The following is a 17,238-nucleotide window of genomic DNA, read 5'->3' on the forward strand; positions in this document are numbered from 1 at the left end:
ATTTGAATTTCTCCCAAAGGACTCAAATGTTTTATTTTTTTCAAAATCAAACCAAGGTTCATGCTTATGTTTGGTTATTGTATCTCCTAGCCTCTTTAAATCTATGACAATCTCTTCTGAATTTTTTATTTTTCATGACACTGTTAACTTTTTAAAAGAATGTATTGTTCAAGCTAAAACAGAAAAACCTCCTACTCCAACAAAACTCTAAGGAATAGTTTTTATTACCTTTTTCAAACCAAACAGGTAGCAGATTAAAACTGGTACTATATATATTAAAAGGTTGTTTGGCTAAAGGGGGTTAAGTATGGAAGACATAGGCAAAGAAACTTAAACATCTTAAGTCAAAACAGAAAACTTACAAGAATAGCAGAAGATAGTTTTTTATATAATACACTGGTAAACATATATTTTGTTATTTATATGTTTTATTACTTATATATTATAAATATTTGGTAAAATATAAACAATCAGTATTGATAATTACAGAGAGGAGGTTTGGTCTCTTTTTTTTTGGACTGGGTATTGAACCCATGGGCACTTAACTACTAAGCCAAATCCCCAGCCCTTTTTCTATTTTATTTTGAGACAGGGTCTGGCTATGTTGTTTAGGGTCTCGCTAAGTTGCTGAGGCTGGTTTTGAACTTGAGATCCTTCTGCCTCAATCTCCCAAGTCACTGTGATTATAGGCGCATGCTAACACAACTGGGTTTTTTTTTTTTTGTCTCTTATAAGACGCTAACTTGTGGGTTTAATTTTTTAATCCTATGAGATTCAAAGAACTTTCTCCAGGGTTGTGGGTGAAGTTCAGTAGTAGCATGGATAAGGTCCTTGGCTCATCTTCAGCACCACAAAACAAACAGAACTCTGTCTCTATTTGGTATCATTTTAATCATACACAAAAGACTGTCAGCTATCTGTCTATCTTCCCCTGAGGGGTTACTCTGTTCCTGGAGGTACTGCAATACCAGGGGGATGGATGGAATAAGCTCCTATTTCATCTCCCTAATCCAAATGCATTTAATAACTTGTCCTTGGATAGAGGATATATCAGATATTAAAATGCTAAGAATGGATACTACACTTAACCTAGCCAAAAGGCCCAGAAGTGCTCAGTCTGTTACTTCTGTCATTTGTCTCACTGAAAAAAAGTATTCTAATAGAATAGATGATTTAAATTCTGAAAAAGCATACAATACCCATAGTGCTCCCCCAACCCCAATACCTCTAACAAAGAGTAGACTTGTATAAAAGGAAAAGTAACAAACAGCCACCAAGTTTTATCTTATTAACTGAAAGTGCTCACATGGCAGAAAATCCTGTATCTGAAGAAAATTTGATTCACCTTTTTGATAATGGAATAATTTTATTTTGATATCCTCATATTTTGCTTATGGGAGTTAGCTGAGCAAAAGATTCATCCCTGTTTTTATTTTTTGGCCTTTTTTTGGATACCACATAATTAAACTTCAAATAGGCCAAATAGGCACTCTAGTGCAGTGTAAAGCAGCTTTTGTCTTTTTTTGGACAAGAAAAGGATGTATGGTGATACATTCCATTTGCTAATGATAAACACTGTCATACTGGCTAAAGTAAGATCCTGACAAGGGCCTTGGACAGTGGTGCGAAGACATCAAAACTTTTTTTTTTTTTTTTTTTTTCTTTTTTTTGTGGTGCTGGGGATTGAACCCAGGGCTTTGTGCTTGACAAGCAAGCACTCTACCGAACTGAGCTATCTCCCCAGTCCCACCAAAACTTTTTTAAGAATGAATTCCAAAAGGCTTTTCTGGATCCATGTGAAAATCATTTCCTCTTTTTGTCATTTTACCACTTATTGCTTTTATTTCTCCAGATCCTCTTCTTTTAGTTGATGACTATTATGCTCTAAACTTATTACTTCCTTACTCTGAATTCTTAACCACTACATCTTTCTTTTAGAAAGACTTTATCCAGACTGAGAAATAAATTCTCACAGGCTGGGAATGTGGCTCAGTGGCATAGTGCTATCCTGGAATGCCTGAGGCCCTGGGTTTGACCCCCAGCACCACAAAAAAAAAAAAAAAAAAAGAAAAAAAGAAAAAAAAAGAAAAAAAGAAACAAAAATAATAAATTCTCTTTTTGTGGCAAGGTCCTTTAACTGTATTTCTCCTCACCAGAGGCTTGATGTAAATGCAGCCCAGCCACACTAGGACTGTGAAATTAAAACTCAGTTGTTAACTAACTTATCTCTTTCTTTCTTTATCTCCCTTCCTTCCTTTGATTGGGAATTGAACCCAGGGTGTTTTACCACTGAGCTATATTACCAGTGTCTTTTATGTTTTTATTTTGAGACAGGGTCTAAATTGCTGAGACTGGTCTCAAACTTGGGATCCTCCTGCCTTAGCCTCTCAGCTGCTGATATGACAGACATGTACCACCATGTCTGACTTGTTTTTACTTCTGAATATATCTTACATGTTACAGAACACCAGTTACACTTATTGTTACGTTATCTGCCATCCATGTCTGTTAGCTAATAATAGTTCTATATTTCTTGGCATTTATTCTGATTATTTCCAGCTTTTCCTCCATGCCAATATTTTACTTTGTAGTGTTATCCACTGAATAGACTATACTTTTGTGATTTCTGCAATGATGTGACTTCAACTTGTTTTCTTACAAATTTTCTTGTTCACCTTATCATATTATCATCTTGTTTTTTTATCTCTGAATTTATGAATTCATGTTTTTTTTCAGCGTGAAGTCACTGTAATTCCTCTCTTAGTCTTGAAATACTATCCTCCTCACTGGGATCTTTTGATTTGTAAATGTTCTCTCTGTTACAGTGATAGAAACCATGATGCCAAGACCTCTCTTTTCATCATGTTCATGGTATGACTGTCCACATAGTCCAAATGCTCTAATAATTTGGCTGACAATAACTTTCTTTCTGCTGCATCTGAGATCTACTTCCTTTGTCTCTCACTCTCAAACTCACTCTCACTTTTCAACTGAGGGAACAGCACAAGGAGAGGAAGAACCTGGCTAAAGAAGGGTTCTGCTCACTCTTCTGAGATTTTGTTAGGTATTTTGCATCATGGAATTGGGGGACTACATCCCCAAAGCTAAGGTTAGCATTCTCATTGTTTCTCGGAGTCAGGATGTTGGTTGCTCTAGGGCCTTCACTTTAGTTAAGACAGGTATCCACTGTCTCATTTTTCTCACTGGCTTGGTCCTTGGAGAAGTTTCTACCACCCCTCAGATGGAAAATTAAATACTTGTTTTCCTTCTGTCCACCCTTGGGATATGAATGAATTCTCTTAGGATTTTGCTGACTCACACAGCTTGGAGTGTGGGATAGAAGGGAACAGACAGTTGACTTCAGAAGCCATGACTTGCTAGGGCTCTCTGCTCTACAACTGCTTGTTTATTTTGTTAGCTGTTAGTTTTTAAAGTTTATTGCATTAGGTTATGCTCCTTTTCCTCTAAGGTTGTTTTTGGTAGAAAATATAGTTTTACCTTTAAAAAAATCATTACTTACTATTTTGTTGGATGGTTGGTGTAAGTAATTCTGGGATGTTTTAATCTACCTCTGGAGCAACATGTATTTAAATAAATACATCTTTATGTACAGTAAAATACAGATGTTCTTGAACTTATAACGGGGTTATGTCCTATTGTAAAAGTCCAAAGCATACCTAATAAACCTAACTTATGACCATCACAGGTCAGCAACATTGCACTGCAGAATACTGGTTGTTTACCTTTGTGATCGTGTGATTGATGGGCAGGTGCAGCTCACTGCTACTGCCCAACATTACGAGACAGTATTATTCATCCTATCACTAGCACAAAAACATCAAAATTCAAAATCTGAACTCTCGTGTCAACTAAATGCGTATCATTTTTACATCAACATAAGTTAAAATTCTAAGTATGAGGACTGTCTATAATTAGAACCTGGTACCTGCTCTTATGGTAAAGAATGTTACTCTCTTATACATGACTATTTTCTCCTTTATAAAATTAATTCAGCAAATTTTTTCAGTACCTGTTAAATGCCAGGTATTAGGCATACAGTAGTAAATATGAAAAAGTTCTAATATATGTACACAAATGTATGAAAGTTAATTTTTAAAGTGAAAATAATTTCAGACACTGGTTAAGAGCCATTAAAAATGTAAAACATAAGCTGGGTGCAGTGGTGCACACCATAATCCCAGGGGCTCTGGAGGCTGAGGCAGGAGGATTGTGAGTTCAAAGTCAGCCTCAGCAACTCAGTGAGGCCCTAAGGAACTCAGTGAAACCCTGTCTCTAATAAAATACAAAATAGGGCTGAGGTTGCGGCTCAATGGTTGAGTGCCCCTGTGTTCAATCTCTAGTACCGGCTGCCAATGTAAAACATGATGATGATGTAGAGTAAGTGAGGGACCTACTTTATATGATGATAAGGAAAAATCTCTGTGAGTCAGTGACTGCTGAGATTTAAATGATGAGAAGGAACCAGCCATGACAAGATCATGGAAATTGCCAATGCAGAAAAGAGGAAGAACAAAAGCCTTAATGCAGGAGTAAAAGAGCTTTATTTGAGAAACAAAAAAGTAGGTGTTGCTACAACCAATATCTTAATGGGAATGTAGATTAAGATGCACCAGAGAAGTAGGTAAGATCCAGACAACTTAGGGACTGTAAGGCCATAGAACGAGTGTATTTTTGCTAAGTTGACCACGTTCCTCTGTTGCTTTTTTCTTATAATTATTTGGGAATTCTAATTCTAATATTCTTTCTAGCAGTGGTTACCTTAAAAGTTATTTAAATGAATGTACACTTTGAAAATTATGATAATTATATAATTCATATAAAGAATGAACTTCTACCCTCTGCTCTTTTCCTTCAAGCCCTTTACTCTATCGAGGGCGAATATTTCAACAGTTTTGATGGAGATCACTATACATAACAAATACATATATGCAAATGTATTTAAATGCATGTATATTAACATACATATTTAAAATGTACAGATGTGCATATTTTGTAGGTCTTAAACACATATGCACACACTTAATATACATAAACTTATAATACAGATATCTATATAAGTTTTTTAACTCATCCAAGTGGAAAGATGGCATGTACTCTGTCCATAATTTGCTTTTTAATCAGTTAATATGTCTTGCAGCTCTTTCTTTGTTCTTCCTAAAGGATATCAAATATTCCAGAGTATGAATATACCATGGTTTAACTGTTCTCCTATTGATGGGTGATTACTAAAATTTAAAAATACTGTAATTGAGTTTAATTTCCAGTACCAAAAACAAATCATAACAACCCCCCCCTAAATACTGTATTAAAAATAATGTTGGAACTATCTACCCATCCTAAGAACTTACACAAAGAACACAAATCTAAAGTAGAAATAAAAATAAGAACAGGAACTAATAAAACATAAAAGAAAGATAGCTTATTTAAATTTACAATTTTTTACTAGTATCATACTAGCCTTTGGTTTTTAGATTAGAAATATATATAGGCTGCTGGAAGTGTCATTGTTTTCCCCTTTTTTGAATTTCCTTCAGAAATTTAATTTTTCAAGGGTTGATAACTAGTTGTTAAGGTCTTACATATTAACTTTAAAACATGAAATAACTACTTAATACATCTCAAAATTTAAAACTGAAATTAAAATTGGCAATTAAAATTGAAAACATTACTCACAGCAGATATCACACCCTTAAAGGAAATAACAGAAACAATTAGTAATCTCCCTATGTTCTTTTCATAGAGATTTCAAAATAAATCTAAGGTTATACATAGGATGTGGGTTTTTCTCTGGGAGCAGTATTACAGAAGGTTTGTGGTATAAGACAGGTCATGTCACAATGCAGGTTGCTTAGTCTCAAATACAAGTGTAAAGCTTATGTTTAAAGAATATTTTACATTATACCCATAGATGAAAAGCCTAACAAAAACAGAGATTATGATATACAAAATATAGCAAACCTAAGTTTTGTAAAAATCAAACCATTTTAGTAATAATTTAGAAAACAATTTATTAACTGTTTTAAAGTTTAAATGACACTTTTTTTTTAAGACTGTCTTATGAAACTAGGTTCAACGGTCACAGAGGCCATCATATTAACTTGCAACACGGCAGAATCTTTATGTTCTAATTTGTTATATTAAATTCATACATTAAAGCAAAATGTTTAAAGCAAAGTATAACTGCATATGAAATTATTATAGCAGAACAAAACCTAATGATTTGAGTAAATCCATGATATGTGATAATAATCATCCTGATTAATCAATATAACCAAACTGAAACATCAACAGCAACCACTAAGCCATAGTAAGTTACTACAGATTTGTACTTAACCCCGAGAAAAATTAATCAGAACAGTAAATGTGGTAAGTGTTAGCCTCTCCATGACTTCAAGGTGACTCATTTGAAACATCTAAAAACAAATCATATTCATATCATGTACTACTGATAAGTTTTCAAAACAGTTTCCTGTAATTTAAAGTCATGGACACAAAGGTTTGAATAGTCTTTTTAGTACTCAGAAAAAAATGAAAATACATAAAAATACCTTCAAAAAAAAGTAAAATGGAGAAAAGAAATTGAATTTTTTTTCCCCTGGCATTTTTCAATGCTAAGACTGATTCCATTTCAGAAGAGAGACACACAAACACACACAGAATGCGTTAAAGTAATACTTTTTATAGGACCAGCTAAGGGCACAAATGAAAAGATAAGTATTGACACAAAGTCCAAAAGCTAGAAAATGTTTCTTATAAATTATAGTTTAATTGGAAAGGAATCAATTTTGTGATCAATATTTAAAATTATGTAATTCCATAAGTTCCTAAAATCCCCCAAATCACACATACACTATTTTTGAATATTAGATATTTAGAATACTTTTAATTTACAGAAAAATTGAGAAGAGTTCCCATACACCCTAGCATTCAGTTTTCCTTATGATTACCATCTTACATTATACTGTTATAATTGATGAACCAATATTGATATATTACTAATTAAAATTCAGTTTGTTCATATATCATATATATGATCATATATATATATATATTTTTTTTTTTGGTGGTTCTAGAGATTGAACCTAGAGACATTTTACTACTGAGCTGATCATATATATTTTTTTTTGGTGGTTCTAGAGATTGAACCTAGAGACTTTACTACTGAGCTACACCGCTAGCTCTTTTTATTTTTATTCTGAGACAAGGTCTTGCTACATTGCTAAGGCTGGCTTTGAACTTGTGATCCTTCTGCCTCAGCCTCCCAAGTCACTAGGATTATAAGCATGTGCCGCTGAGTCTGGCTTGGTTTGCTTCTTTTTAAACCTGTCTTGTTTTCCTGCTCTAGGATTCTACCCAAGATACTACATTACATTTAGTTGTTATGTTCCTTAAGTTCCTTTTAGCTACAACAGTTTCTCAGGTCGCTTGCTTTTCATAATCCTGACAGTTTGAGATGTACCATCCAGGTATTTTCCAAAATACCTACATTGGAATTTGATATTTTTCTCCTGGTTAACACGGTTACTGGGAGGAAGATTACAGAGGTGAAGTTCCATTTTCACCACATCACATCATATCCTGTACCAAGGGTGCATAAATACCAGTGTGATCTGTGACTATTGATGTTACCCTTGATTATCTGGCTTAAATAAGTGTTTGTCAGGTTTCTGCACTGCAAGGCTACTCCTTTTACCCCTGTACTTTCCATACAGTACATTTGGAGGGAAGTCACTATGTGGAGTTCACACTTAAGGAGTAGAGATCCATACTTTCCCTTGAGGACAGAATATCCATAAAAATTACTTGGAATTCTTCTGCATATCTGTCTCTGCTCCCCCATTTATTAATTTATTCAATCATTATTTCCACATGGGCAAATAGATACTTATTTTATACTTTGGGTTAAAATCCACTACTACTTTAAATGCTTTTTCCCTCAAATTGTTCTATGTTTGCTCATTAGGAGCTCTTTCAAGTGGGTTCCTCTGTCTCTTTAACACACCCCTAAACACTTTCCTTGAGCATCTCCTTACTTTTGGCATTATAAGGTGCTACAGGCTTATCTTGTACTTTCCTGTCACAGTTATAGAAATCAGTTATTTCTCTGAGGACTCCTGGTTCCATTTAGTGAAGAATGGCAGTAGAAATCAAAATCTGAATGCTACATATAAACTAATTTTTAATAACTGCAAGATGCTCACTGATATTAAGGGACTTAAGATTTTATCCTCCTTCCTTAAGGAGACCCTGCTATGAGTTGGTCTTGGAGATGTGCATGATACCTTTCATTTCTAGTTGAAGCAATATTCTAAAAACCTCTCTTTAAAGCTAATTGCATATGGAAGTTGGACATGAAAGAATCATCACTGAGCATCTTAGGGGGAAAAATTTAAACAGAATTTCATAATCGCTACTGACAAGATAGCAAGCTGAGTAAAAGTCTGTGTATCCAACTTTGTTAAGAATCAGTGTTAATTACGATTAATTGGCATGTATGAATCTGCCACAACAAAACCCATTACTCTGTATAATGAAAATGCAGTAAAAAAAAATTCCCAGGAAAGAAAACACCAGATACAAAATAGGTATTTTCTCAAATTTAAAAATGCTTAAAATTGACAAATCCCTAAAGAAAAATAAAAAGTATTTTAACATTTAAATTGCTCAAACTGGTAACCAAAAATGACTGTCCTTTGGTGGTGGTGGAGGAATCTTCCAAAAAAGAAGTTTGTTAGCTAAGACTTGGCATACAAACTATCATCCTTTATTAAACTATTAAAAAATTAGTTAAGAAAATTGGAAAGTACAGATTAATTACAAAGCATTACGGTAAGCTCCATCACTCAGTAATCTCATAATTTTGCATAATTTAAAAAAATAATATTTTAAAGTTAATAGTAAAGGTTTTATCACTTCCTTTATATCTCTGTAAAAACTGCATGCTGATCTGAGTACACTGATTTAAACCTAGCTGCTACATTCTATGTCAGAACAGAATTTTGAGTAGGTGTTTTCTTAAGTCAAGAGTGGTAGGGGTATTGCCCATCTGAGGCATTCCTAGAGGTTATCTGCTGGGCAAACTAACGAAAGTGGGTAAATGTTACTGGGTACCAGGAAGAGAACCAAAAGCTGGATTTGAATAGACCCACACTGTTTTAAATGAAAAACTTTCCATTAGTTTTAACAAAGTAGCACTAATTTAAAGATGTGCTTTGGCACATGGAAGCATTTAACATGGTTATGATAAATCAATATAACTATCTTTATAATAACCAAAATACAAACTCAATTTCAGGTTAACTATCAAGAGGCTTGGGTTCAGTTCTCACCTATTTTCCTTAACTGAGCAAAAATGAACTTTTCTGTGTTTTGTCCTACCACCTGGAAAGTAGAATGTTTCTACTTAGTCTTAATGTAAAAATAAACTATTCAAAAAGTCTGTGTGTGTGTGTGTGTGTGTGTGTGTGTGTGTGTGTTGCTGGGGACTGAACCCAGGGCCTTGAGCATGTGAGGCAAGCACTCTACCAAATGAGCCACATCCCCAGCCCACTAATTAAGTCTTTTTAATAATTTAATAATTTAATCTGTTTTAATAATTTAGTCTATTCTTCACATCTGAGCTTTTAATGAGAACGACGCTGAAAGTCAAATTGATATTTCAGGAACTAAACAATTATACACTCATTCTTTCAGTAAATACATTTTTATTATACTTAGTATGCTAATGTCAGAAATATAAAGTAAATAATGGTCTTTACTCTCTCAATAAGCTTTAGATGTACACTGAATACAGAGCTGAAAAAAATTATTACAGTAGGATGGTCTGTAACAGAGTATGTTAGAAGAGCACACACACACACACACACAAAATCAGCTGGGTTGTTATTAGGGAAGGCTGACTACAACAGGACAAGTGAGGTCAAAAAAGTGGGGTGGGAAGAACGACACTGAGTGACATGGGATGAAAGATTTGAAGGACTCTTAACTAAGATACCATGGCTCAAATACAGGGTATATATGCTGGAGAAAGCAAAAATAAAGATAAAAAGGTAGACAAAAATCAGATCAAAAGGGTCTTATAAGAAGTTAGAAGTTAAACTTTGTACTGATATGGGAAGAAACTATAAGATTTTAAATGATGAACAGGGAAACTGTAGTAACTTTAGCTGTGTAATAAGCAAAGTTAAACAGTAGACTATATTCTTAAGATTCTACTAAGAAAATTTTAAAAACTATAACGACAATATGTTCTAATACAAAGGAAAAAATTCATTTTCATCCTGAAAAGGTTTAAAGAGTGGGTCTCAAACAACAATATTTCATTTTAAAATGTCCTCTATATTTCAGTTTACTCAACTATTAAATGAGGACATTAACAATTAAATGAATGTGGTAAAGATTAAATAACTGCAAATACTTAACTGGCTAGGAACACTGCCTGGCATGTATCAAGTGTTCAGTAATGCTATCTATTATTTTTATTATGAGTATTCTGGAAGAATTAAAGTTTGTTAGTAATATTTTAACATGGTAAATATATAAAAATGAAAAATTAGAATAGGGTTTCACAGTGGATAGAAATCAGTGTACTCAAGTATATATTATTGAAAGAACAAAAAAAAAAAACCAAAATAATTCTTTTTTCTGAGACAGGGGTCTCATTACATTGCCTGGGCTGGTCTTAAGTTTAAACACTGTACAATGTATATATGTATGAAGATAATACATAGTACTCCATAAATTATATCCTTTATTATGCTGTAAGTAGCAGCTAAAATATATTTAATTAAAAAGTGAAAATATGTATAACTTATGGCAAAAAGTAATAACTTATGGAAAAAAAAAAAAGCAGCTTAAGAGTATAGTGATTGGGATGGGAACATTACCAAGACAGAAATTTGGCCAAGCAAGCTTTATCTGAGAAACTATTAGAGACTTGAATGAAGCAAGATGACTATATAACAAGTGAAATTCTTAACAGCAACTGTGAATTGCCAAAAAAATTTAAATGACAAATATGGTATAATAATTTGGAATTCAACACCTTAATTTTATAGGTGCATAATCTGTTCCCAAATAAACACTATAGTGGAATGGTGACTAAAATCCACCAGTAACTCATTCTGTCTGAGAAGAAAGAAATGTAGGTAGCAATAATCTTTAAAAACAATGCCAGAAAAATGTCTAAAATCTGGAAGCTATTACACTTTAAAATAATTAAGTTCTTTGTAAGACACCAAGATAAACAACCCTTTCAAAGATGGGGAGAGGAGGCAGTATTCAGAGAACATTAAGTAGGTTATGGATGTAGTTATGTCAATAGTAAAAGAGGCAGATTAAGAATTTTAATCTGACCTGAAAGTCTGAAGTTGACTGAAGAATCTTTGAAAACAAATTTTAAAAATGTAATCTTCACAAGTATATACATTGTAGAAAGTTAGATCATTTATAAAAATGAGTATTTCTTCACCTAACATACTTCTTTCTCTAAATACGATGTTTACAAAAGTATTTTAAAAATTACATTAAAAAGCAGATTACATAAAACACATTACATAATGCTATAATTTTTATTAAATGAGTTTGAGAAATTTTGGTTTATAAGAAAAAGTTTAATTCACAAAAGATTAACATCAATTGGAAAACTTAATTGAAAGGGATTTGAAATATAAAAATTTTTAGGTTGAGTTCTCCCCCTAGTGGAATCTGAAAATGGTCTAAGGTATTTCCCACAACTAAGAATAATCTAAAATGTAATGCTTTTATAACCAAAAAAAGGAGCTTCGGGTTTTAACAAAAGATCTATTTATGAATCTTAATCAGCATTAAATAAATAAATGTTGAAGCACTGAGATGTTCATTGAAAATATACTTGCTAAAGGAATTAACAGCAAGTTAGTCAAGAAGCACTTACTCCTAAGTCCTGAAAGAGAAGGAGAAATACCTCAAAAGTAACAGAAAAAACAGAAATTTAGGAAGATAAAGCAGCATGCAGATGGGTATAGAATTTTGAAAGAATGTGAAAGTTGTAGGAACAGGATAATTTGGAGTGTACAGAGCACAGTGTTTGTGCAGAGGAGTGGGAGGTAATAGTGAGAAATGAAGTTAAAAAGTGTTTGGTTAGAAATGAAAAGATAAGGATTTCATGATAAAGTTTTAATGTGATTTGATAATTAAAAGGCAGTCAACATAAGTTTTAATGTTTTAGAAGATAACTCTAATATCTCTGTAGAAAAGCTAAGACTGGAGAAAAGGATGCTGCATGGGAAGTTACTAAACAGATCAGGTAAGGGGTAAGCAGGTGAATTACCAGAAAGGTGGGAGGAATAGAAATGCTATGAATGATTCAAAATAAAGCTGTACCCTGACTCTCAGAGCTGGCAATTAGAACCCAGGGCCTTACCATGACGCTAGGCAAGTACTCTACCACTGAGTCATATTTCCAGCCCAAAAAGTTTTTAAATCATTCAAATTACCTCTGATTTAGTTTTAGACTTACTCAAGACCTTTTTTTTTTTTTTTTTTTCCAGGAATGAAAATTTTGATGAGACACTCTAATCTGTATAAACTATTGAGAATTGTCTAAAGGCTAACCCATAGGATTAGGTAAAATGTTGGTAGGAAAAGTGAACTAGCATAAGCACTTTGTACAATAATCTGTTATCTACTGAAGTGGAAAACTTATATACCTTCTATATACACCCTTGCTATATATGCTATAGGGTTAAAAAAAAGATACTTGAAGTCACTAGTAGGTTGAATAATTTGATAAGAGATGATCCACTAATCAAGACGAGATAAAAAGAAGGAAAACATTTTGGATGGAACAGAAACATGTCTGACCTTAAACGTTGAATTTAAAGTGCTTGTACAACTTTCAGGTGGAACTGTTTAAATTACTGGCCTACTTACCAAATATATAAGTAGGCCAAAAGACAAGCCATAGAGTAAGAGTAGATATTCACAAAACATTTGAAGAACATAAGATCAATATATAAGGAACTACATATCCATAAGAAAAAGACAGACAACCTAACACAAATATAAGCAAAAACTCTTATCAGGGTTTTTAAAAAAAGGAATCCAAATGGCTAACTTTTTTAGTAATGAAATGTAAATTAAAACCATGAAGAAAGATCACTGCATACCTACCAGATTGGCAAAAATTAAAACATGTGACACCATCAAGCATTGGGGAGGATGTGGCATAAGAAAAACTTTCATAGGTAGCTACTGGGAGTCTAAACTATTAAAGCACTTTGGAAAATAAGGTTGAAGATTTGTAAGCCCTACAACCCAGAAACTTCACATCTTGGTATACAGGCTAGATAAACTTGTGCACATATGATCAAGGTAGTATGCACATGCTCTTGATCACAGCACTGTTCACAATAACACCACCCTGGAAATTTCCAATTTATTTGCTCCACTAGTAGTCAAATAAAAAAAATACACTGTGCTACATTTATTGTTTTTTTGTTTTGTTTTCTTTCTTTCTTTTTTGTTTTTTTGTGGTGCTGGGCACTGAACTCAGGGCCTTGTGCATGCAAGGCAAGCACTCTACCAACTAAGCTATATCCCCAGTCCCACTATGCTATATTTAAAAAAAATGAAAATGCATGACTTAAAAGGTTGGGGAGATACTTAAAAAAAAAAAAAAAAAAAAAACACATGCATTTTCTTTTTATTTTTCTAAAATGATGTAACATATTTCACTTTTAACAAAACATGCAGTATGCCAAGTTCTTCATTTTAATTACTGTTTCAGAATCAACAAAAAGTTATTTAAATCTTGCTATTTTATGATCCAGACATGTAGACATGTAGCAAATCTGTATGATTTTTCTTGGTGTTAGAAAAGTAAAACTAGACTAGCACATGGCAGCAGGATTTAAATAACTGTATCACGCAAATTGTTCATTTCTGAGGTTTTTCTGAATGTGTACAATTTATGGGGAACATTACCAAAAGAACATAAAGGATACCTTTTTATAAATGTATACACATTATAACATTATCATTTTGGTTGAGAACAAAAGATGAGGCAAATTTGAAAATTAACTGAATTTTAAATTGAGACTTAAGGACAAAAGGAAATTTCAAGTGGGAAGAAAATTCTAAACGTTGTAACGAAAATTACATTGTGATTTGTTGTAAAAAATAATAAAAAACTTCAAGCCAAAGTTTGGCACAATGGTGCACGACTGGAATCCATTCCAGTTACTCCAGAAGCTGAGACAAGAGGATCACAAGTTTGAGGCAACCTGGGCAACTTAGACTATCACAAAATAAGTAAAAAGGACTGGGGGTGTAGTTAGCTGGTAGAATACTTGCCTAGGATGACAGAAAATATCTGCATGCAAAACAAATATCTGACGATTCATATTTAGAATATATAAGTAACTTTTACAACTCATCACCAATAACAAAAAAAAAACTGATTAAAAAATGGAAAAAGGACTTGAATGAACAATCTCCAGAGAAGATAAACAAACATCAAAAGAGCAAGTAAAAAGATGCTCAACATTACCTATTATTAGGGAAACGCGAATCAAAACCACAAAGAGCTACCACTTCATACCCATTAGGATGGCAAATTATTTGTAAAAGGCCCTAGAAAATCAGCATGCTTTGATGAGGACGTGGAGAAAACAGAACTTTTGTGCACTGCTGGTAAGAGTGTAAAATAACATAGCTGCTTACAAAAGTAGTATAACTATTTCACAAAAAAAATTAAGCAGAACTACATGATTCAGAAATTCTACTTCTAGGTGCTATATATACCCAAAGAAGTAAATGCATGGACTCCCAAGATATCTGTGCACCCATGTTCACAGTAGCATCATTTACAATAGCCCAAAGGTGGAGCAACAAAGGAATAGATAATTAAAAGGTAGTACATAAACATAAAGAAATGTTATTCAGCCTTAAAAAGGAAGGAAATTTGGACACATACTATAATATGAATGAACCTTAAAGACATGCTAAGTGAAATGTCACACAAAAAAATATAGTATAATTCCACTTATGTGAGGTAGCTAGAATGGTCAGATTTATAAATACATTTCTATAAATACATTGCATTTACAGAAAATACAGTAGTAGCTGCCAGGGGCTGGAGGGAAGAGAGAATGGAAAGTTAATGTTTAATGGACACAGATTTTCAGTCAGAGAAGATGAAAAATTTCTGGAGATGGATGGTGGTGATGGGTGCACTACAATGTAAAATGCACTTAACACCATGGAACTGTATACTTTAAAATAGCAAACTTTATGTTATGTATGTTTCACCACAATGGAAAAAAAAAAAAAAGGACTTGGAAAAGAGTAAATACTGAAACTAGAATCACAGTCATGGGATAAAGAAATAAGTTATTCATTAGTTACACAGAAAAGGGGGGGCTATGACATCATATTTAGGTGCACTCTATTATTTTTATACGGTACCTGGATTTCAAGCTCAGCAATGTGCTGCTGTAGTTCAGCCACAGCAGCTATGCTATCTGCTTCTCGGAGTCTCACAGCCATCACTTCTTCCTTGTTCTAAGGTGGCAAACAAAACAAACTAATAAACCAGTTATGTTTGGGAAGTGCGATTTTTCTTCCAGATTTTAGAAAAGTGTCTGAGGAGCATCTATAATAAAACACTGAAGTATAAATATTCATACTAAGTGGGATAAAAAACAAATTTTAAGTGGCTGTACGTTAAATCAGGTTTTGCTCTCAAATGAATTTGTGTGAAATTTATGAAACTTTTTAGTTTTAGAGTATTTTGGATTTTGAAACTGGGGATCAGAGACTTGTATTATTTTAACTTAAATCGAGAATACTGAAATTCAGTTGTACAGGGAAAATATCAATATTACCATTTCCTGATATTTTGCATAAGTGAAAAATAAAATGAGCTTTTATGATTAATTATCAGATCATGAGCTATAATCATATAAAACTAACTGAAAATGATTCAGATTTATATAATTCAAGGACTGACTTCCTTGAAAAAGTTAATTTGTTCCTGAATTCAATCAACATGACAAGGTAAAATATGTACATTTAGTCAGAAAGTACTAGATGCTAGAGTGACATTTCATTTTATTAATTATTAAAAATCTACAAAAGGCATTACCTAAGATTGAATAAATTAATATATGGCTTAAATTTGGGATAATCAGAGTCAGCATGTATAACATACTTTACAGAAGTACTAATGGAAAATAAAAATTAAATAAAATCCTGTATCAGTTCTTCAAATCCTCTACTATTCCAAATCTGTACCCATTACTTAGGTAAACTCAGATAACCATTTTCATCAGCAAGTTGTACACATATGTATTTCCAAGAAAAGTTTTCTTCACTAACAGGTGCTAAGATATTTAAGAAGCAATATTAAGTGCAATAATATTGTTATCAAATGTTCAGAGAAAATTTACATTAAAAATGCACAAAAAGATTAAATTTATTCTGAGGATAGACAATTTGGCATCATAAAAAACCAGATTAATATAAAATCAGATTAAGATAACCTCATTTTACATCATTTTATTTTTAATTAGTTCATGCATATCCTTCAAATGGGATTATGTTTAATTACAACAAATTTTAGTACTACCTACAGATTTCTGTCACAGTGTGAATTGTAAGAGTGATGCATATTTATTAGGATGGAATTTCATCTCTGGATTTCAGTGACACTGATAAACCACTCAAGCTTCACTCTTGGTTTTTAATGACACCAGAACAAGTTGATGGAATTACAGCTTTATATGTACTACTTACAAAGTCTTACTTCTCACAGAAAAAGAAGGCTGGAATATTTAAAGGGCATTAGTCCTACTATCCACTAGATAGATGTCTAGTTTATTTCAAAATTTCCTAACTCGTCTTCAGTAATTCATTCTAATATGCACACAACACTTATCTCTAGTTCTCTCTCTCTCTCTCTCTTACACACACACACACACCCTCTCCTACATCTTACTCCCCAATCTCTCTCCCATTACTGTTAAGACTATAAATTTATTTTAGGGAAAAATATCCTTGCCTTCAAATACTTTTGTTGTTTTTGAATCAAACACTTCTCACATACTCAACAATCCACCCACACACAGAAAAATTGATTAAAAGAACCATGGGAAATGTATCCATTTTATCCTGACCCAATGGTACATATACATTTCTTTTGCTCTCTACTCTACCCAGAAAACATGTCAATATTGA

General features: G+C 32.9%; 1 protein-coding gene across 14 annotated transcripts in view; it reads right to left on the reverse strand.

Moving 5' to 3' along the window:
* EVI5 (ecotropic viral integration site 5) overlaps window positions 1-17,238 on the reverse strand; it is a 263,393-nt gene that overhangs the window by 44,466 nt on the left and 201,689 nt on the right. For all 14 annotated transcript variants that reach the window (XM_079146326.1, XM_079146338.1, XM_079146331.1 and 11 more), the window contains one exon: window positions 15,469-15,564. In XM_079146326.1, the coding sequence (XP_079002452.1) occupies window positions 15,469-15,564 (96 nt within the window). The remainder of the gene's footprint in view (window positions 1-15,468; window positions 15,565-17,238) is intronic.

The sequence above is a fragment of the Sciurus vulgaris genome (genome assembly GCF_902686455.1).
Source record: "Sciurus vulgaris genome assembly, chromosome: 1".
NCBI lineage: Eukaryota > Metazoa > Chordata > Mammalia > Rodentia > Sciuridae > Sciurus > Sciurus vulgaris.